General features: G+C 37.5%; 1 protein-coding gene across 3 annotated transcripts in view; it reads left to right on the top strand.

The window, feature by feature from the left end:
- The window catches only part of abca5 (ATP-binding cassette, sub-family A (ABC1), member 5), a 98,679-nt gene that overhangs the window by 72,966 nt on the left and 2,038 nt on the right, over positions 1-23,675 (top strand). For all 3 annotated transcript variants that reach the window (XM_072242636.1, XM_072242635.1, XM_072242637.1), the window contains 16 exons: positions 304-444; positions 4,720-4,833; positions 6,582-6,752; positions 7,896-8,009; positions 10,700-10,837; positions 11,945-12,031; positions 13,382-13,473; positions 13,889-14,009; positions 15,289-15,418; positions 15,865-15,956; positions 16,713-16,888; positions 17,145-17,220; positions 17,764-17,858; positions 20,616-20,735; positions 22,173-22,325; positions 22,856-22,935. In XM_072242636.1, the coding sequence (XP_072098737.1) occupies positions 304-444; positions 4,720-4,833; positions 6,582-6,752; positions 7,896-8,009; positions 10,700-10,837; positions 11,945-12,031; positions 13,382-13,473; positions 13,889-14,009; positions 15,289-15,418; positions 15,865-15,956; positions 16,713-16,888; positions 17,145-17,220; positions 17,764-17,858; positions 20,616-20,735; positions 22,173-22,325; positions 22,856-22,935 (1,900 nt within the window). The remainder of the gene's footprint in view (positions 1-303; positions 445-4,719; positions 4,834-6,581; positions 6,753-7,895; positions 8,010-10,699; positions 10,838-11,944; positions 12,032-13,381; positions 13,474-13,888; positions 14,010-15,288; positions 15,419-15,864; positions 15,957-16,712; positions 16,889-17,144; positions 17,221-17,763; positions 17,859-20,615; positions 20,736-22,172; positions 22,326-22,855; positions 22,936-23,675) is intronic.

Raw genomic sequence — 23,675 nt, 5'->3', positions numbered from 1 at the left:
GTGCAGCTGCAACCTGATATGATCCTGAGGTTTGGAAATTGAAAGCCTGTGAATTGGAAAATCTTAACTCTGTGTAAATTTTCCAAGTGTGAAACTAGGATGGGGGGAAGGAAGAAATGTGTTGTCGCAAATGCAAATCCATCAAAAAGTGAGATGTTGCACCCAGAAATGTGTGCATAGTTGCTCTGCTCTAGGAGAATTCAAGTTTTCATCTGTACAGCATTTCTTTTGGAACTATGCAGAAGAACTTTTAGCTGGATGTTTTTATAATGAACTTTTTTTGTTTCCTGTGCTTTTGTTCAGAAACGATATTCATTCACAGCAGTATTCAACAGCACCTTGGTTCACTCACTGCCAGTCTTGATTAATTTGATCAGTAATACGGTTCTCATTAGCGTAAATGGATCTAGAAGGATTCAAGCCTGGAGCAAACCATTCCATTTAGTAAGTTAAATGCAGACTTTGTTCTGTCATTCATTAATGTCATAGTTAATCTAATCTTTGACTTCACTCCCACTTTCCTGCCTGTTCAATATAACCCTTGATTCACCGATAATTCAGTTATCTTTCTCAGCCATAAATCTGTTCACTGACTTGATCCTCACACATCTCTAGGGTAGAAAATTGCAAAGGTCATGATTCTGAGAGAATACATTGTTTCTTATTTCTTTTTAAATGGCCAACCTTCTTGAAACAATGCCTCCTTGTTCTAGATAATCCTACATTGGGAATATCTTCTCAACATTGCAGCATTCAGGACTCATTGGTTTATTTAAGTATATGCAAGGAAATAACCCTGATACATCATTCTGGGATGATTTAAGACACTCAAATCTCAATGATTATTTTACCTGAGGAATAGGTGCATGAATATTCTCTAAAAACGTTCTGTTATTCTACACAAACGTCCAATAATGTAATGTTTTGGTAGTGTCAACTCTTAATTCTTTTAAATTACTCATGAGTTAGGGTGCTAATAAACGTTTTTCAAAAGACCTCCATTCATGCCTAGACCAAACAGTGAACCTTAAGTATGTCTCCTGTATAAGTATGTCATTAAATAAGGAGATCATAACTGGTATACAGCAATCCGCACTTCGAGGTGAGTGTTCCCGAGTTCAAACCTGGCCGGCTCCTTGGCACACTTTCCAACCATGCTCGGTTGAGTGTTGAGCTAGCAACTTGGCCTCATAAAACAAGCACAGACAAACACACCGCGCACACTCATACGCACACACCACGCACACACATACACACACTCGCCGCGCGCACACTGGACACAAACACACCCCACACACACACACACACATGCACACCCACACACACACTCTTATGAGAGGAACAACAATAATTTCGGGCCAAAACCCTTCATCATGAGTCCTGATGAAAGGATCAGCCCGAAACGTCTATTGTTTATGTATCTCCATACCTGCTGAGTTCTTCCAGCATTTTGTATGTGTTAGTCTGGATTTCCAGCATCTGTAGAATCTCGTGTTTATTCCAATATGATGATTCATAAACAAGGACACCCAGATCTCTCTATACAACAACATTCTAGTCTCTACCATTTAAGCAATATTTTGATTTCCTATTCTATCTGCCGAAGTGAATAACATTGCATTGAACAGCAACTGCCACAGTTTTACTCCGTTACCTTCCAAATGCTTTGTGGATTGCTTGTACCTGCTTTCGCATCAACTTTTGCATTGCTTGAAAATTTGGCTACAATTGCATTAGTTTTGTTAGACTGTCATTAACATAGTTTGTAAACAGTTAAGATCCTTTCATGAAACTATTGTGACTGTGTTTAATATCCTGAATGTTCTACCATAATAGATCCTATTAATGGTTTAAATGGTTTTGTTTGTTATCAGGGAATTATACAGTATACAACCTGAAATACTTAGTTTTCAGAGACATCCACAAAAAAACAGAACCCCAAAAGAATGAACAGAATAACATTGGAACCCCAAAGTCCTGTCTCCCCCACTTCCCTGCGCAAGCAGTGGCAAAGCATGAACCCATTAACCTCCTCTCTCCTCCACCCATTTCAGCAGAAAAGCATCAGTGCCCACCACCCACCAAGCAATAGTAAAGCACCCCAAGAGAGACCATGATCTGCAATCAACAAAAACTATTGTTTACCTGACAGTTCAACATGCCACAGGCTCTCTGTCTCACTAACAAGGAATAGAGAGATGTCACCTATTTCGCCGCAAAAAGAGAGACCAACAGTTGCTGTTATGGTGTTGCAATCTGCCACGTTGCTTTCTTTATTCCGAAATTCTCTAGGTTGAGATTTGGCAGCAAACTGTCCCCACCACTGAGAAAGGGAGAGACTGCAATTTCTCAACTCCAGAGACCTCTGTCCACACGTCTGCTGCAGCGAAATCCTGATGTTCCTTCTCCTGCGACACCTCAGACGGCAACATCTTACAAGTCGCCCCGGAGAATGTCGGAAAGCAGCTGGCTGGCGAGCTCCAGAAGCAGGAGCTCGTACGCCATAAATAACCGCAATTTTGAGTGCTGTTGCAGATCAGGGATCTCGATAGAACCCCAGTCACCTTGAAAAAAGGAAAAAGAGACATTAAAGAGAGGAATTTAAGCTGTTTCCACAGATGATTTGAAGAGGCAGCCACCTGGTGCCATCTTAACTTGTAATAAAAGTTTAATATTTTCCTCCTTTCTTGAATAGTGACAAAGTCATAGGGTTATACACCGTGGAAACAGACCCTTTGGCCCAATTTCTCCATGCTGACCAAGATGCCCCATCCAAGCTAGTCCCATTTGCCAGCATTTGTTGCATAATCTGCTCAACTTTTCCAATCCATGTTCTAAGACTCTAGGGCAGGCCAAGGATTTGTCAGTTTTGAATCTACGTACTTTGTCTAGTACGTTTCCTTTATCGATATTTTGTTTAAAACTCCTCTTTTTTGCTCCCTGATTCAATTTCCTTATTCCCAATTATTTGTACTTTTATTTTTCTTGTCTTACATGTTTTCTTCCTTTTTTTTTGCCATTCTTTGCTATTCTGAAAATTTGCTTGTGCTTATCTTTGAAAATTGCCGTGTTCATAAATGTAATACTATCTTTATTTTCAGTCGTGGATTGATCATCCTTTATATTGATGATTTATTTGTAATAAAACAAACAGAACCCAAATATTGACCTTTTCACCCTTTTTCAAGAAAAATCCATTTCTTGGGAAATGATAGACTATTTTGGAAAATATCAGATGGCTGAAATAGCATTTTGAATCCTAGTTTTTTCTGGAAACTAATTAGAAAATGAAATGCAACACACACAAGATGCTGGAAGAACTCAGCAAACCAGGCAGCATGGTTCTATGAAAAAGAGTAAACAATCGATGTTTTGGGTTGAGATCCTTCATCAGGACTGGAAAGAATGAGGAGAAGTCAGAATATGAAGGTGGGAGGAGGGGAGGAAAAAGTACAAGGTGGTCGATGATAGGTGAAACCAGGAGAAGGGGAGGGAGTGAACTAATGAACTGGGAAGTTGATTGATGAAAGAGATGAAGGAGGAGGGGGAGTCTGACTGGAGAGCATAGAAGACCATAGAAGAATGGGAAGGAGTAGGAGGACTACTAGAGGGAGGTGATGGGTAGGTAAGGAGATAAGGTGAGAGGGAAACGTGAATGGGGGGGTGCAATTAACTGAAGTTTGAGAAGTCTATGTTCATGCTATCAGGTTAGAGGCTACCCAGGTGAAATATAAGGTGTTGTCCTCTAACCTGAGTGTGGCCTCGTGCAGCAGTAGAGGAGGCAATGAACTGGCATGTTGGAATGTGAATGGGAAGTAAAATAGAAATGGATGGCTACCGGGAAATCCTATGTGGACAAGTGAGTTGCATAGGGAGCGACCCCTGCAGAAAGTGAGGGGGTGGGAAAGATGTGCTAGAAAGAAATCCTGTTGCAGATGCAGAAAGTTATGGAGAATTATGTGCTGGACAGGAAGGCTACTGTGATGATAGGTAAGAACAAGAGGAACCCTATCCCTAGTGTGACGGCGGGAGGATGGGTGAGAGCAAACATGCGCAAAATGGAAGAGATGCTGGTGAGTGCAGCATTGTTGGTGGAGGAAGGAAAGACCCTTTGTTTGAAGAAGGAGGACATTTCATTAGTTCTGCAATGAAAAGCCTCATCCTGATAGGAGATGTGGTGGAGACAGAGGTACTGAGAAAAGGGGTTGGCATTTTTAGAAGTGATATGGTGGGAAGAGGTATAGTCTAGATCAGTGTAACGTAGGAAGAATTAGGGAGCGATACCTATGTAGGCTTGGAACATAGCCGACAAAAAGGCAGGCATAGTTGAGACACGTGAGCGTCAAACCTTTGGTTTGAAATATCTTATTTAAATATCTGCTCCTGCTTTTCATTTGCTTTCCAAGTCCATTTAAGCCAGTTCTGTGTACTTAATAACTGCTTTTAAGTTTAAGGCACATTTTTCAGACCTATCCTTCTGATGCGATGTAAATGTAAAGAGAATGATTTTACTTTGACTTGCATTAAATTATCCTAAACTGTTATCAATTATCCTAAGCTGTTATACAATTATCCTAAACTGTTTATCAAATGATTGGTGTTATAGACAAATTATTGATTACTGTATACCTTGTGATATTTTAGATCGCTGGTAAACATTACTGTATAAATTCACTTTGAACTAAGTGCAGATATTTTATTTTTGCCTGATACTTTTAGACAATTACTGATACAGACTTCAAGGAAAAGGTTTATATGGCTTTGACAGTTTTGGGATTTTTGTCAGCGGCTTTACCAGGATGCTACACCATGGATAATTCAAGAGATCGTGAGGTAATGAGCTGACTCCATCAGTAACAAATGTATTAGTTTGGTTTAATGATGGGATGAAGTTTACTGTCTCTGGGGAAAATACTGTTAAATGTTGTTTAAAGGACAAATTGAAGGAAATTTAAAGTTGTTACTAAGCTATAAGTTTTGTGTATACATTGATCTTGCACCAGAGATACCATTCCATCCAGTATCAAGTATTTGAATATTACATTATTGAGTTAATACATTGTTGAACCAGGGATCACCATTTTAGTATAAGAGCCAAGATTCATGATAGAGATGAGAAGAAATTTCTTCACCCAGAGGGTAGTGAATTTGTGGAATTCTGAAGTGAAGCAAGCAACTACATCCTGAGTACTGACAGCACAAATCTTTTGGATAGAAAGGAAATCAGAAAAAGTGGCATTGTTCAGGGAAGTGATCCCATAATGGAAAAAAAATCAAGCATGATCTTATCGATTAGTGAAGCAGGCTTTAGGTGTTAAATGCGGTCCTGATTCCACCTCTCATGTTCTGCGCAGTTATGCAGTGGTTAGTGGTGCTATTTTACAGCTCAAACTGGAGGGATTGTGCTGGTTGGTAGGTTAGTTGATATTTTCAAATTAATCCTAATGTAAGTGGCTGGTGGGAGAAATGGTGTGCAGGGTTCGGAAGTTGTAGAGTGGTGTTGTATGGCATCAGGTTGAAAGATCAGGTTACTGAGAGACAAATGAGGGAATCAGATTACTAGGGCATAGATGATGGGATAAATAACCTCCCACGGGAAAGGAAATTTGGAAATGATGGCTGCAGGAAATAATATCATTTGCAGACAAGATGCAGATTTTGGAATCTGGAGCAGCAAACAGTCTGTTGGAGGAACACTGGGATCGAGCAGCATCTGTAATGTGGGGTGGTGTGGGGATGGGGGAATGAATCGTCAACATCTTTGGTCAAAGTCCTGCGTCACACCCTGATGTAGTGTTTCAACCTGAAAGATCAACAATTCATTCCTCTCCTATAGATGCTGCTTGACCTACTGAGTTCTTCCACAGTAGTGATATAATCTGATCTGAAACATTAATGTGGATGACAGACTACATTAGGTATTTTAGACAGTATTAGAATTTTTAATGTTTTTGATAGATTCACAAGCCTTTCATGTTGGTTCTTTTGTTCTTAATATAGCAATTGTATCCAAACTAGAGGAGTTTCATCTGAGAGAATCAATAAGGTGTAATTTGATAGTGGAAGTGTCAATATTCTGATTTTGAAAATTATCTTGCTCCATTATTATCCATATAATTGTACTTGCTGTGCTGATTTTATAACAAGCATATTTAGTTGATGTATGTTTCCATTGGAATTTTGATGCAAGCACTGAAGATCCTGATGTTGAATGGCAAGCATCAGTTATTTTATATTGTGTACCATTTTTTAATATTTGAGTTGAAGGGAATATTAGCAGATCAATATCAGCATCAGTTATTTTATATTGTGTACCAATTTTAATATTTCAGTTGAAGGGAATATTAGCAGATCAAATCAAATAATAATTTAAGTCCTAATGAAAGAATATGAGAATATTAGAGAAGTAAAATATTTGTGTAGGACCTATCTAATCACAATAATTTTGGGAGCAAGGAAACAGCTGTGTTTAAGTCACTGAGTTCGCCTGAATATTATCAGTGATTTTATTAAATTGGATTGATTACTGACACCTTGAGTTTGACTTGTCTGGAGTAACTCAAACCTGTATTTGTTTGTAGATTAAATCTCGCTCTCTACTCCGGATATCTGGTCTTTTTCCATCTGCATACTGGTGTGGCTATGCCTTGGTGGATATTCCTACTTACCTCATCATACTTGTATTCATGCTTGGCTTTGTGATTGCATTTAATTCCACATTTCTGCTTCATGCGGGTGCTATAATTTCCATGGTAAGTAAAATAATTCATATTGTAATTTTTATAGAATGATCAAACACTCACTGAACACTTAAAATTAATTTAAATATGGATTCTAGTCCTTTTAAAAATAAGCAATTTTTATGGATTAGATTGGACTCCAGTAGATAACGAGCTGAGAATTTGCAAAGTGGATAAGGCAGTATACTAAATCTTTGAATTCTACAATGTTTTGTACTGATATGAAAACTGATACTAAAGAAAATGAATTAGTGCTAATGTTAACACAGCAGTGGATTGTATATATGAAGATTAATAACACGATTAAATAAGATAACTGCTTTGAAATATAGACTATGACTGCAGAATAACGTATTGAAATAAAACAATATTAGACCTTTTTTGTCAAATCATCCAATAATCTAAAATAACAAAAGAAAAATATGACAAATTCTAAAACCTGATTTGATTTTCGAATATCCATCGGGAAAGAAAGCTTAATATCCTCACTCAGTTTCGTGCCCAAGTACAATCCAAAATAGTGCAGATTTTAACATGGGGTCTGGGGCAGTGGCAGGGAGAAGGTCAAGGTGGGTGTGGGCTCATGAGGGAGTGTTTGTAAGAGAGAGAGGAATTATTTGGTTGTTCAAGGTAAAAAGTTAAGGGACATTTTAAATCTAACCTCTTGCTTACTCTCCTGAAGACAATCCACTTGGAATCAAAATTTATGATGTAGCAGGCAGTGGTGGGTATCAAAAACAAATGCATTGATATTGTCAGGCAAGGTAAAGATCAGAAGGACAAGAAAGATTAGAGCCCATAATCAAGACACTGGATACTGAGAAAGCCCTGTGATGCGCTTATGGATCTAAAGGGAGTAATTCTGCTCGATCTGGTATACAAGGAGCCTGTTTTACAGGAATGAGTTAAAGCTACTGAGTCTCTAACATGGTTAAAAAGGAAGCTGAGAGGCTCTTTGGGTTATAGCTTTCCCATTCAATTTATGCTGATGTATCTCCACAGCCTGCATTCTTTCATTTAACTGTTGACTCTGACACTGTTCTACAGTTTAATAATAAGAAACTTGAATGTAAATTCATGCATTACTTAACAAAGCCCTGTAAACAGCCACAATAAACAGTTATTTTTGCTTCCTTAATTTCTCTTGATTTACAGATGCTATGTCTGATTGGCTGGGCTGCAGCAATGACGCTCTTCTGCTATGCCTATTCCTTCAGGTTTGAACGAATACAGTCTTCTCGAGATTTTTTTATGATCTCTTCAGTTATGGTAAGTTAAGTATAGAAATAGAATGACAACCGTGGCCTAGACTTTATGAATGCTGGTGAAACCACCTGGAGGAAAGCTCCACATAAAAGTTAATGTTCTCATAGTTGCTGTCACATAAGGAAGTCTATAGTGTCCAGCAATGCTTGTGTCATTAAGCTAGTTATATAAAATTCATAGAATCACCAAACGAGAAGCAGAATGTTCTGTTAATATTTTAAATATTTATAGTTTAAAAGTGGAAAAAATGAGATTTACCATGCCATAAAACTTCATTTTTTGTTGCAAATGTGTAGTAATGAGTGGTAAACCAGTAGCCTGCTGGAGATTAGTTACCCTTCACCCTCCCCCACCTGGCTCCATTTGCCTAGATTTTCTTTCGTTCCTTATATTTCCATCTATCACCCACCAGCTTCTGTCTCAACGCAATCCCCTCTCTCCTACCTGGCTCATTCTCCCCACTGTCCTTCTTTTCCTTTGGTTCCACTCATCACCTTCTAGAATCTGTCTCATCCCTCCCTCATGCTAATTTTTAGTAGATAGATTCTCTCTATCTTTTTAGTTCTGATGAAATCTCAACCTGAAATGTCAACCATCCTTTTGCCTCAACAGATGCTACTTAACCCATTAAGTTATTTCAGTAGTTTATCTTTTCCAGATTCCAGCATTTGCTGGCTTAGAATATTTGGGGGTAGTTTGGGTTTGACTAGGGTGCAGCATATTTTAGCACAGCATCCAGTCACTGAGGAGTGTGTAACTCAGAGGTGAGGACACATGCTTTTTCTGGAGATAAGCTCCATAGCTGCAAAGTTGGTCAGTTAAGAGGTACAAGAGAATGTGACTTCAAAGATGGTATCCAGAATGTGGTTTCAAAGGAGCCGCAATCCTTCCACCTGCGTCACAGAGTCTGGATGAGAAATCCATCACTCAGGGAACAGTGAATCTCTGGAAATCTCTATTCTCTAGGTTCATTATTTTCAAAATAGAATAATATATTTTTGGATAAGAAAATAATTAAACAAAATGAGTGGGTGAAGAAAAGATTCAAATCTCACAGAAGAAATATCTCAGCTCTGTCCTGAATGAATGATCCCTTTGACAGTTATCCTTGAATTTAGAGACCCCATTCAGGGTGATGAAAACCGCTTTAAAAAAATAGTATATTTCGAAGAGTATCCTCATTCTTCTAATGTAAGAAATTATAGACCTATTTAGTTTTATCTGTCTTCATACAGTATATCCACCATTCCAGGAATCAAGTCTAATGACTCTTTTTTCCGCTTTCTTCATCAGAACCTGGAAGATTGCTATGTAGTAATAGGAACAGTATATAATTTAACTACTCACTTAGACCATGTAATAAAGCAAGCATTTTCAGGATTGTTTAGAGCAGGAGTGATAATCAACACCTCTAACTCTTGAATTTGGCTTATTTTCTTGATTCCGGTGGACAAGTATGCAAAATACAGTCTGCAGCAGAGGATTAAATCATTGTGAACAACTTTTGAGATTTATGTGCAGTACTGTGCAAAAGTCTTAGGCACATATATATAGCTAGGGTGCCTAAGACTTTTGCATAGTACTGTGGTAATTTTATGTATTGCACTGTACTGCTGTACCCCCCAAAAAAACACATTTCATAACTTATGTGAGTGATGATAAACCTGATTCTGACATGGGTCTCTACTGTGGACTGAGAGTTGGAAGGGGCAAGGAGACCAGAATTATGGTTGGATGAGGGGAAGGGAGAGGGGAGGGAGCAGGAAGCACCAGAGATATTTTGTAATGATCAATAAACTTATTATTTGGAATTACGTGACCTTGCCAGGTGTCTCAAGAGTAGGTGTATCTACACCCACGCCGCCCCTTGGTTCTAGCATTCCTTCACTACCAGTTGTCCCTCATCCTTCCTGTGGGACTCCACCCTCATTATTCCCAACATTCTTTGCTCCCACTAGATTTACAAAATCTTTTTCTGCTTCACATTGACAAATACAGTAGAAAGAAGAAGCAAAAAGCCCTTAACTCCAAGTGGAGTCATCGGGATGCTGTCATGACGGCATTTTTTTTAGCAGGCTTTCTTATTTTTACGAGGTCGAGTTGCTAGCTCGACGCCCAACCCAGCACAGATGGAAAGCGTGCAAGGGAGCCGGCTGGATTCGAAGTCGGAAGCCTTCACTCCAGTGTCCGGCCCTATTGCCACTACGCCACCAGCCAGCCTTGACAAATAGATAGGTAGATAGACAGATAGATATACTTTATTAATCCCGAGAGAAATTTGGTTTCATTACAGCCGCACCAACCAAGAATAGAGCGTAAATATAGCAATACAAAAACCACAAACAATCAAACAACAAAATGCAAATACAGTACTGTGCAAAAATCTTAGGCACCCTAGCTACATATATGTGCCTAAGACTTTGCATAGTACTGTAGTTACTATCATTTTTACAGTACAGTTATGACAAACACTTGGATATTTTTCCTATCAGTAACAGTACAAATTCCAGGTCAAAGATGGATATTGGTGTTTATTTTCCAGTTGTTCCAATAAATCAATGTTTAATAATTCTATTTTGGGGATTTAAAATTGTGTGATCATTCTTGGTTAATTGGGTAGTGACAGACGTTACCAAAAACTCAGTTTTCAGTTAATTTCCGCTCTGTTTGATGCTGTGTTTATTTTCTTGTAGATCAATATAGCTTCAGTCAGTCTAGTATTTATAGTCCGGCTAATACTAAAAGAAACGGCTGCCACCATTCTGCACTCCATCTTCTCAGTCTTCATTCCACCTTACGTAATTACAGGGTGTCTACACTTCACAGCCAAAGTAAGTTATTTCATTTTAATGTCTGTAATTTCTGTCCGATGGCATGTTCCTTTCTTACCATATTGTGGGAAAAGTGTAACTTTGCCACATTGAAGGAAAATCTCAAAATATATTAGTCAATAGCACTAGCGGGAAGGACTGAAAATATCTAAGGCACTCTCCTTCTGGTCATTAGGAAGGTTAAGCACATTACACTTTAATCAAACAACAACACATATGAGGAGAAAATAACCTTTTGACTAGGAGGCATGTGCAAGGGAAATTATGCCAATTGCTGTGTGGGTGGATTTCTGAGAGTTACAAGGAAATCTAACAGTTTAATAATATGGGTCCCCTTTTTTTATTGAGAGCCTTTACGACTATTGGTCACTTGTGACTGATCCCACTTCATCGGTAAATTGAGACCATAGCTGAATAACACATTACGCACCATTTCAAACTGAGCCACTATGTCCTTTCAATATAGTCCTTGTAACTTGAAATCAACTGCATTTTTTTCCTGGGAAAATAAACAAATTTTCACTTTGATTTTGTTTAGTATTTTGGTTAAGAGAATAAAGCCAAACTGAATCTGGTGCTTCAAAGATGTACACCATGGGAGCCAATTTGTAAAAGTCTGAAACGCAAGGGTCTTCACTAATCTGAATTGAAATAATTGAATGGATTTTGCCTTCTATCGCAAAATTAGATCATTTTTAAGAATTAGCAATCAAAAATAAGATGGGTATTTTACAGTAAAAACTCACATACCTGACAGCAATAGCAACAACAAATAAATGTCAATCAAATAATTGCTGGTTGGCAGTAACCATGGATCTGGGTGCAAACACTTTGTGCATAAAGAAAAAAATGTAAACTGAAAATTAGTACTGATTAAGCTGGGGAACAGTATTTAGGTGAAGCCCAAAATGACTTATTGCTAAATGATCTTTCAATTAGACCTCATTTATTGTGCAATATCTGATTGCTATATTCAAGAAACAATCACATTTAAATGTTTGTATTTTTGAAATGTTAGTATATGTGTAGAGTTATTTTGATTCCATTTATTCTATGCCTTTTTAAATTGGCAACATCAAAGGTCTTCAATGTAAATTGAACACACAGGTATTTCTGGATCACAAGGATGAGTCCAACCCAACTTTAGGAACATACCTGCAGTGGGAAAAGAACATCTTGATAACTATCATCTCGGTAAGTAGTAATTTCTAACCACTAAAGTGAATGTAAATGCCAAATACAGATTTGTCTCTTAAAAATCAGAACCGTAAACATGTTACGAACATAAGAGAGAACAGAGAATTTAAAGTTCGAAGTAAATTTATTATCATAGTACATATTCGTCACCATATACAACCCTGAGATTCATTTTTTTTTTGGGCATACTCAATAAATCCATAATAGAATAATAACCATAATAGAATCAATGAAAGACCATACCAACTAGGGCATTCAACCTATGTGCAAATCACAAACTGTGGAAACACAAAAGGAAATAATAATAATAAATAAATAAGCAATAAATATTGAAATGAGATGAAAAGTCCTTGAAAATGAGTCCATAGGTTGTGGAAACATTTCAATGATGGGGCAAGTGAAGTTAGCCCCTTTGGTTCAAGAACCTGATGGTTGAGGGGTAATAACTGTTCCTGAACCTGGTGGTGAGAGTTCGGAGGCTTCTTTACCACCTTCATGACGGCAGCAGTGAGAAGCGAGCATAAACTGGGTGGTGGGGGTCCCTGATAATGAATGCTGCTTTCCTGCAACAATGCTTCATGTAAATGTGCTCATAGGGGAGGGCTTTCCTTGTAATGGAGTAGGCCATATCTACTACTTTTTGTAGGATTTTCTGTTCAAGAGCATTGGTGGTTCCATACTAGGCTGTGATGCAGCTAGTCAATATACTCTCCACCACACATCTATAGAAGTTTGTCAAAGTTTTAGATGTCATGCTAAATCTTGCAAACTCCTAAAGGAGTAGAGGCACTGCCATGCTTTCTTCATAATTGCACTTATGTGCTGGGCCTAGGCCAGGTTCTGCAAAATGATAACAGCAATAACAGCTTTTGGCAAAGTTCTTGCCTTGAGTAATGTGGGTATTTGATGAGAGAGTCTTATAAAGTACATGAGTCTTTTATTTCCTTTTTTATCTGTGTGCCTAGAAGCACTGCAGTGGTAAGAGACACAGTGTGATTGGAGTAAATATGCTCTTATTGGAACAATGAGCTTACTTGTATCTTGTAATTCATTCTGTTAGGCTGTTGTGTGGGGATTGATCCTTCATGAGATCATTGGTCAATGGCTTCTGATTGAAGTGACAAGGTAATAGTAGTCCAAGAAGAGAGACATTAGTTCTAATGTTGAGGATAATCTGATGCACACAAGTCGCTATGACATGAATATTAATTGGTGCAACTAGGTGCTTAAGAGCATTTTATTCTTCAAGCTTTGCATCTTTCCAGCAATTTATAAAATTAATGAGATAATACAGAAACTGCAGTTTTGCTCATTGTTCAAGTGAAATTATTTTGTTCTGTGTTTTAGCCTTACATTCAATGCATAGTTCTGCTATTTGTACTACGTCGACTAGAACAGATTCATGGAGGAAAAGCACTTCAAGCAGATACATGTTGCAGGTTTGTCAGCTTGATAGACTTTCTGAAAAATTATTTTAAAATTGCGATCTTACTGTTTTTAAATGCATAAGAACTATTTTAGAAATAACTACGCGGTGTTTAAAAGCATTGGAAGGCAAACGATTCTGGGCTTCGTGAGACTAGAACATTGTTTGGAACATGAAAGCAGTTTGCAAATCTGTTGCTATTTGCAGCATTTTGGATTGGAGCCTATGCTTTAGTGGACTTGGAGAGGGCTATAGGCTCAGAAGAATACTTCGGATGTGATCATATAAGAAGTTCTCTAAATATTAAACTAATTATTTTAGTTTCTAGAATATATGGGATCACGGTTCAACTTAGAATGTATTCCTTTTAAAAGGAATCTAGCATTATTTTTACTTAAAGAATATAGATGACTTTGCTTTCATTTTAGGATTTTTCCTTCAAAAAAGAAATTCAAACTCAATACAGTAGAACCTGAGAATGAGGATGCTGATGTCAAAGCAGAGAGGGCAAGGGTTCGACAGGCTTTAAATTGTCAGAGCTGCGAGGAGGTAATAAACTCTCTGTTTCCATGAGATAACAACTATGACTTTGTTTAAGATGCTGAAATTCCAATATCTGTTTGTGAATTTTGAAAATTGGATATTGACGTTTAGAATATCCTCTGATTTGTTTTGATGTATTTGCTGGAAAATTGTTGAGATTGTCAACTAGGTTTGATTTCCACTTTGGTCACAGCTGTAGTTCTGAACACACATTGCACTACTTTTGATAAGAATATGTGGTGTCAAGTTTTTAAATATATTTGCAAACTGCAGAATTAAAGAAAATGTATATTTTCTTCAAAGATGGTGAGCATGCCTGTAACACATCTAAATGCCTTTGTCACATGTAGTTCCATTCATCACTTGAAGTGCAGTTATTTTGCCATGATCAATGTGTGTCTAGACTAACATTTGTAAATATTGTGAGAACTGTTATTAAAACTCTCACTATTACGATGCTGACAATCGTTCCTTTACAAATGTAAAATTGCAAAATAATTAAAAACTGAAGATTTATTTAATACTGGCAGGAAGAGCCAGCATTTGACTTAGAAGAAGTTTCTTTCAATTATCACATTGACAAGAGAACAAGTTGATGGGTAGCTTCAGTTGAGAGATGAGTAATCTCCCCTCCCGCAAAAATTCTCCAGAAACCCACTTTCACCAACCCAAGTTGGACCAAGTTCTTACCATTAATAACTATTGATCTTATCATTTATATATGTGTATTACTTAAAGATTATGCATTCCCTTAGTTTTGTAACTTTGCCCCCTCCCCATCCAACAATCCTTTGTTGACCTTAGTTTTCCCCACTTAGGCCTTTTTTTGTTTCAACATTCTTCAGTCTCATTCACACCTGAATTTTCAGATATATCTAGATTTTGTGATTTTCTCCTCATTCCCATCCACCCTTGACTCTTGCCCCTCCTGAAGACGTATTTCTCTGACCAAAATTTTACTCACCAGTTATTGTGCTCATTAAATTTTGGTACTACTATTGTAGTTCTGCTTTATTACATTATTTTAAAGCATTGTTTATTATACTAGAAACATTGTATAAATTAATTTTCTTGATTTGAAACAAAAGATGGAGAAAATGTTTTTTGTTATATATAATATGAAAATTTGATGAGAAAAAGCTTTATGACATAATTTTAGAAATGGATGATGGCTTTTTTTCCCATCTTTAGTTAGGCATGTAAGTGGCAAGGATATGTATTTGCAAGTATAAACAGGACATTTCATTTAAGAGAAATAAAAATTCTTCTCCCTTTAATTTTGTAGAAACCAGCAATTGTGATCAGTAATATGCGTAAAGTTTACACAGGAAAGCTACAAGCGTGCAAATGGTTTTCAAAGAAAAAAAGTAAAAATACAGTGGCAATCAAAAATGTCTCGTTATGTGTAAGGAAAGGTAAATATACTTCATTGAACATGGAATAAACAGTCAAATATAGATCGCATAAAGCAATGAATAGCAACTAAAATCAAATCGGATGAAGGATTTTGATTTATGTCTTCCTTCCTCCTCCGCTCCCCCACCCCAAACACTGTCACCTAATATGGTTATTATTTAATTGCAGTTGAACCCTCATTTGCTTACAGCAATAGTTTAATTGTTGAAGATTGAAAGATGCAGTGTATATTTTTGTCATCTACAGTATATCGACTTGAAGGTACATGAAGATTACTCAACACATTCTGTCAAACTGTGGGAGCTGCAGATAATATATATAAAGTTTTTTTTTTGGCATATTTTTCCAGAATACTCAAACTTCATACAAATAGTTTCATGCAAATTTAAATGTACTGCAGCAAAATAAATGAATGGCTCCCTTCTAGTCTTTTATTTCTTTGCAGGTGAAGTTCTGGGATTACTGGGCCCAAATGGTGCTGGGAAAAGCACTACGCTTTCTGTATTAACAGGAGATTTAGAACCATCAGCTGGCCAGGTATGTGTGGGACTCCAAAGTAAAGTAATTAAAATGTAGGGTGGGGCTGCAATCGTGCAATTTCTTGTGTCTTTGGTGCCCCAAAATAAAATTGATCAGCATTGAAGCAAGAATGCTATTTTTGAAGCACAACTCAGTGGGCAATAAATTACAAGACTGGGGAGCAGCATTGCTTGCCTCCAAAAGCTTATAAGGCAGATTTTCTATTGCTCTGAAATTGCTGCCCACCTGCTACAGACCATTTTGTTCCGGCTGGGTGCTAGCATAAGGGCTGCCTTAGCACAGAAAGCCTGCTGCAATTGGAGCACAGCTTTGAAACAGAACGATGGCAGGACCAAGAAAAGGAAAGTCTTGAATTTATACTATATTGAATATTTCCCTTTCTCAGTAATACTTTGTCCATGGGTGACCACTCTTCAAATGTGTCTTCCATGAACCCATTATGCAAATTGTCTTCAGTTGTCCAGAAGCAATCAAACTGAGCTTCAAGATAGCAATCAGGTCAGCTATATTTTCTGATGTGTGATCACCTAGGTCTTCAAGCAATCCACAACAAATTAACCTTTATCACTACCGCTACCCAATCTTTTCTCATTCCCATCTCCACACCTCTCATCTCACTTTTCCTCTCCACTATCAAACAATAATCATAAGTATTTTAAAGTTGATCAGTGCCCAAATAATATAACCCATTAGTAGAATTGTAGGCCAGTTACACTTCAGAACAGAAATAATTTTAAAATGGTTGTTTTGTAGGTATTGATGGGAGATTATTCAGCTGATGGTTTTCAGAGAGAAAGCTGTGCAGAGAATATTGGCTATTGTGCACAGGTGAACCCACTCTGGCCCAAGATCACTGTTCAAGAACACATGGAGATATATGCTGCTATCAAAGGACTTAGTAAAGAAGATGCAGCAAGTGCTATTAAACGGTAAGAAAACATCAGAAATTCAAAGTAAACACGACTATTTCCAAAATTATTCACCTATAATCAAGTCTCTCGATGGGCTGAATGGCCTAATTCTGTTCCTATGTCTTGTGTCTTACAATAGATTTTCAAAAACTTTTTGCTATGCAGATTGTGTGAAGTACAAGTAAAGCTTCGATGGAAATATAACCTATATACAAATGTATTCCCTTTTAGAGTTGCTAGTCAACATTGAAATCAAGACTTTTTTTGTTTGCAGCATTATGAACGCACTTGATATGAAAGAGTATTTACAGAAACCAACAAAGCAAGTCTCCACTGGAATAAAGAGAAAAGTATGAACTGGTGATTTGAATGTGTCCAATCTTAGTTAATGAATTGTATGTAGTACAGTGACATTGTACAGTAATCGAGACAACTGGACCCAGAAAATTATCCATTCAAATCTTCAATAAGGTGACAGCCTTTAAGGTTTATGGTCCCAATGTGCTCTGTTAGAGAGCCATCTCTCCTCCTGTGTTTTAATCATTTTGTGTTTCTATATTGCCCATTTGTGGTCTGGTCTGCCACGGGGTACTTTCTACTCTTCCCAACTTACTGCCATGAGTCACTGGAACTTTTGCTGGTAGCAGTCCCATTTCAGTTATTCTTGAAGGATTTTAGTCATGGAATCAAACATGATAGAAACAGAATCTTTGGCTATCCTAGTCCATGCCCTTCTACACTTCACATTCCCATCAATTTTACCGTTCACCCAATACAGGTGACAGTTTACAGTAATGTAACTAGTTAACATAATAAATTGTATATCTTTGTGATATGCAAGGAAAATGGAGCACCAAGAGGAAATTAACACTATTGTTTCTCTTGTTTTGAAGTTATGTTTTGCACTATGCATGCTGGGAAATCCTCAGATTGTGTTAATGGATGAACCATCGACAGGTATGGATCCGAAAGCTAAACAGTTCATGTGGTAAGTAGCAAAATTATTTAATTTCAAAAATGATATAGTGCACACAGTTGGAAATTAACACTGTCTACACTTGGCTGGATCATTCATCAGGCAGATCACCAGCTGTATGAATAACTGTTGGTGCTGGCCTTTACATCAAGACAGCTGACCAAAACAGCCCTCAGCAACTGTTCAGTTCCTGTTCTCCCACCAGCTGGTAAATCGTAGCCCCTGCATGATGGCTGAGAGCTTAATCTCCTGGCCACTGTGAGTGATCTGCCTCCCCCTTCAATAGTCCAGGCTCCACCAAGAGTTTTATTTTTTGCATTTGGATCATTTAGAGATGAGGGACGTCTGAGTGAAATGGAAAGGAATAACACACACAAGAAAGTCTGCAGATACTGGAAATCCACAGCAAAACACACAAAACGCTGGAGAAACTCGGCAGATCAGGCAGCATCTATGGAAAAAAAAAGCAAATAGTCAACATTTTGGGCCGAAACCCTTCATCAAGACTGAGAGGAAGGGGGAGAAATGCCAGAATAAAAAGGTAGGGGGAGGGGAAAGAGGCTAGCTGGAAGGTGATAGCCACAGCAGGTGGGTGGGAAAGGTCAAAGGCTGGAGAAAAAAGAATCCGATAGGAGAGAATTGAGTGGACCGTAGGAGAAAGGGGGGGAGGAGGGGACCCTTGGGAAAGTAATAGGCAGGTGAGGGGAAGTGAAAGGTCAGAGTGAGGGATAGAGGAAGGGGAGGGGGATTTGTTCACAGCAAGGAGAAATTGATTTTCATGCCGTCAGGTTGAAGTGTACCCGGATGGAATATTATGCGTTGCTCCTCCACCCTGAGGGTGGACTCATTTTGGCACAAGAGGACGCCATGGATCAACCCATTGATATGGGAATGGGGATCAGAATTAAAATGTTTGGTCACTGGGAAGATCCGCCTGTGGCAGATGGAGTGGAGGCGCTCAAAGAAGCGGTCCCTCAACTTACAACAGGTCTCACCAATGTAGAGGAGGCTGCATTGAGAGCATCTGACACAGTTGATAAACCCGGCAGATTCACAGGTGAAGTGTTACCTGACCTGGGAGGACTGGTTGGGTTGAGGCCCTGAATGGAGGTATATGGGCAGATGTAATACTTAGGCTGCTTGTAGGGGTAAGTGTCTGGAGGGAGATTAGTGGGGAGGAATGAATGGACAAGGGAATTGCAGAGGGAGCAATCCCTGCTGAAATTGACGGGGTGTGGAGATAAAGATATGTTTAGTGGTAGGATCCCTTTGGAGATGGCGGAAGTTGCAGACAATATTCTGTAGAATGTGGAGGCTGATGGGGTTGTAGGTAAGGACGAGAGGGACTCATCACTATTTTGACAGCGGGAAGATGGGGTGAGCATGGATGTATGGGAAATGGAGCAGATGCAGGTGAGGGCAGCATTGATGGTAGAGGGAGGGAAACACCGTTCGTTAAAGGAGGAGGACATCTCTGATGTCCTGAAATGGAAAACCGTGTCCTGGAAACAGATGTGGCAGAGGTGAAGAAACTGAAAAAAAGGAATAGCGATTTTGCAGGAGATAGGGTGGGAAGATATACAGTTGAGATAACCATAAGAATTAGTAGGTTTACAAAAGATATCAGTTAACAGTTTGTCTCCAGTGATGGAGACTGGGCGATCAAGAAAGGTGGGAGAGGTGTCAGAGATGGACCAGTGAATTTAAGGACATAGTTGAGGAAGTTAGAGGCAAAGTTGATAAAATTGACGAACTCAGCAGGGGTGAATGAAGTTGTGCCATTGCCATCGTCAGTGTAGCAGAGGAAGAGTTGTGGAGTATAACTGGGAAAGGCTTTGAATGCAGACTGGGAAGGAATAAGACCATTCTGCTGTGGAAGGAATCTCAAAGGGGATGGTGGGGAAGGAATGTTAATTTTTAGTCTCATAATGGGGTGGGATTTTATGTTTATTTCTAAATATAAAATTCCTTTCAGGTGATTGACATGGAAAAGCTGAGTCTGCTTTTGGGATAGAGTTGGATTTAAAGCCACTCCCCACCCCACAAAAGGGACAGCCAGAGGACCAAGTGTAGTACATTAGTGCAAGCAGTTGACCTAGTCAGCCCAATATGCAAACTCCCTGCTGACTTAGGGTACATCACAGGCCCAGCATTCCAAACTCCAGTCAGGCTTTTCAGTAAACAAGGAGTGAGTAGCATATTTAAAGATCTTTATCTGTAAGACATGCAGACCATTAAACATCTGTCTGTACATTATTGAATAATACTGAAACATTTGCCACTGCCTTTGAAATTATGAATGCAGCTGGATTTCCTTTAATTTGTGGGAGAAAAGTGGATTCCTAAGAGTATCTGTTACAATTTTTGTACCTACATATTTTTGTAATCTCTATCTTTTAGTTCTGTTAAATTTGTCCACTCTAGTGTATGTTTTTCTCTTCCTCTTTTAGAAAACTCAAATTTGCCATGGCATCATTTGCAAATGCAGGAATTGTTCATTTTCAAAGTTGTTTTCTAATACTATAAGTAGAGAGTGCAAGTTTATAGATAACATTAACATTCAGTGAATTAAAATGTTCTGCATAGGCATACAGTAATGCCATTTTGTCTTTGATGGTTGAATTCTTTTTAAAAAAAACGTTATTCTGGTTCTAGATTTTTTTTTAAACTAAAATCTCAAGCTGACACAATTTCCAACTTGCACAATTGAGTACTGATTTGTAAATGATCTGAAACATGATGAAATTGTTTTTTCTAAATTTGTTTCAGGAAAGCAATTCGTGCTGCATTTAAGGACAGACAACGTGGTGCCATCCTAACCACACACTATATGGAAGAGGCTGAAGCACTTTGTGATCGAGTTGCAATCATGGTGTCAGGACAGCTGCGGTATTTCTTTTGTGAAACAGTCTTGCTAGGACAGAAAAGAAATCATTCATTGATAAGTATATTTAGAATCACCAGATGATTAATGATGTTAGTCATTTAATTTTTACTTTAATTTGCTTTTGGTATCATTCTGATTACGAAGTGCAGCACAAAACAGGTAAATGAACATTATGCAGTTACTTATGGCACATTTTGATAACACGGAGAGCTATTCTCATTCAAGTAGAATTATAAGGTGAACTTAGAAAAAGATATACTTCATTTATTTAATGATACAGTGCAGGGTAGGCCCTTCTGGCCCTTTGAGCCGCGCTGCTCCAGCAACCTCCAACAAACCCAATTAACTCTTAACTTAATCACAGGGCAATTTACAATGACCAACTAACCCATCCGGTACTATTCAACTATTATTATTTCCAGGTTTTAACAATTGCTCATGTTCCACTAGTTGTCATAAATTTGAAAATCTCTCTATAAATTGGCCATGTTCCTTTCAATATTGTTTTTACAAGCACATTGTAATCTGTTAAAGTTTTGTCTTTTTCTTAACTTAAAATGTTAAAAACATGAACAGCAATAGTGTACAAGGTTATACAAGTATGGTGTGGGCTCAGAACTCTGTTCAACATTTAAAGAAATTAGTTACTGCATAAATTTGAATCTATGGTGTCAGTTAACAAGGTTACAATGGATTGAGAAAGAAAAAGTATTGGAATCGATATTATACTGCTTATTAACTGATTGACAGTTTAAAATAAGTTTATAAGCAGTTGCAACGGCCTTCTACTTGTTGCTAATTGTACTAAAACTGAATTTATACATAATTAGTGTTAATAATATTAAAAACATATACAGATGAACCTGCATTATGGCAGTTTGGGCAATAGAAATTCATTTTCACAGAATTCACAAATCATTACCAAAATATCTGGGATACAGAATAAAATTTTGCTCTTAGAAAATTTACTAGCTGGAGAAAATAATAAATATATAATTATTTTCTAACTTGTGTTTCTTGATGTGTGTGCTGCTAATGGAGTTTCATGTAACAGAAAATCATCTGATGATTCAGGACAAATGAGAAAATCTGCAGATGTGTGTTTTGTTATGATTCGGGAACAGTTTCTTCCCTCTGCCATCTGATTTCTAAATGGTCGTTACACACATGAACACTACCTCACCACTTCTTTTATTTCTGCTTTTTTTTGCACTACTTATTTTAATTTAACTATTTATAGACATATACTTACTGTAATTCAGCCTTTTTCTATATTTATTTATCATGAATTTCATTGTACTGCTGCTGTAAAGTTAACAAGTTTTACAGCTTATGCCGGTGATATTAAATCTGATTCTGATTCCCACCTTGTAACATGGCAGTCGACTGTGCAACAATTGCTAATACGGAAAAACTTAGATTATTTTGGTTGTAAACAGGTGTATTGGTTCCATTCAGCATCTGAAGAGCAAATATGGTGGTGGATATACACTGGAAATGAAACTCAAAGATGAGACAATTGAATCACAACGAAAATCTGAGATTCATGATAAAATAACGCAAGTTTTTCCCCATGCTTCTCAACAGGAAAGGTAAAGTACTTAATAAATATTTAATTTGCCTTTCTCACCACACGCTGCTACTTTAATTTTAATGATATGATCAGTTATTGCAGTATTTTGTTACATTTTAAATGCGGTGTTGATTGAAAGCTATGGAAATTGGATACAATTTCAAAACAGCACTGCAACATATTTGAATTGCACAAGCAGCAGATTCTTTTAATTTTTCATACTATTCCAAAGTAAATACTTAAGATCCAAAATAATACATGTATATTAACTGAGTCTATCTGGCAATTTATTGATGGTTAATGATGTTTATGGAATAAAGCATTAGTAGCCACATGGGGAGAAAAGAAAGATCCACTAGATAAAAAGCATGATAATGTTAAATTGCATTACATCTGCAGACAATGTGATAAATCTTGCAGAGTGGAAAGTGCATTGAACATAATTTTGTTGGAATGAAAACTTTATCCATGAAATGGAAAATATTCCTCTATACAGAACTGTTTTGTATAATTCGTCTTTTTTATTCTTTCTGAATTTTCACATTTCAGTTTTGTTGCAATGATGACATACAAAGTTCCCAAAGATGATGTGAAATCTTTGTCAGAAGCATTTTCTCAACTTGAAGAAGGTAAAACTCATGATCTTATTTTTTGTGATGATGTAGTAGTAATCATTATGAAATAAGTTTAAAAAATTGATCTATTGAATACAAATGAGTAATTTTACGTCAAATTACAATTATGCTCAATACTACTTGAATCTTTTTGTTCAAGATAGCTTAAAAGTTGTCAGTGAGTTAGAAAAGATGGAAAGGAAATGTGGGAAATAAAGGTAGAGAGGAAGTGGAATTAGTATCAAAGAGAAGAGGGAGGAAAAGAAGTGTGAAGGTAAGATGAGGAAGGTAACTTAAGAAACAGGAAAATAAGAGCAGAGGGAAAAGAGACTTAAAATGGTTATGTTTAACTTGGAGCAATTGAGTGATGTTAAATAGGAACTTTTACTTCGGCTGAGAGGACTAAGATCTTATAATTCAGGTTGGAAGAAAAGTAGTTTCTCAGTTGGTGATTTGGGTCACTATCAGATTAATTCAGAACAAGATGGATTAAACCTTGTTTTTTTCCATTTGAGTTGATGGATTTTTGCTGGAACAATTTATGGGAAAGATTTTGCATGGCATATTTGAACTTTCTACATCTTTAAAAATGTCTTTTTGCTAGATTCTTAAGTTGTCGATACCTTTTTCTGAAGCTTCTGTGTATGTACTGGTAAGGGGCTAGTGAAAAGCAGTAGAAAACAAGGAGCAAATCTGGATGTTATTTTAGCTTTCCAGGAAATCGCATTTTTAATAGCATTTTAAATTGAGATTAA

The sequence above is a fragment of the Mobula birostris genome, chromosome 24 (assembly GCF_030028105.1).
Source record: "Mobula birostris isolate sMobBir1 chromosome 24, sMobBir1.hap1, whole genome shotgun sequence".
In the NCBI taxonomy this organism is placed as follows: domain Eukaryota; kingdom Metazoa; phylum Chordata; class Chondrichthyes; order Myliobatiformes; family Myliobatidae; genus Mobula; species Mobula birostris.
The sequence above is the reverse complement of the archived record's forward strand: the minus strand, read 5'-3'. Positions and strand labels throughout refer to the sequence as shown.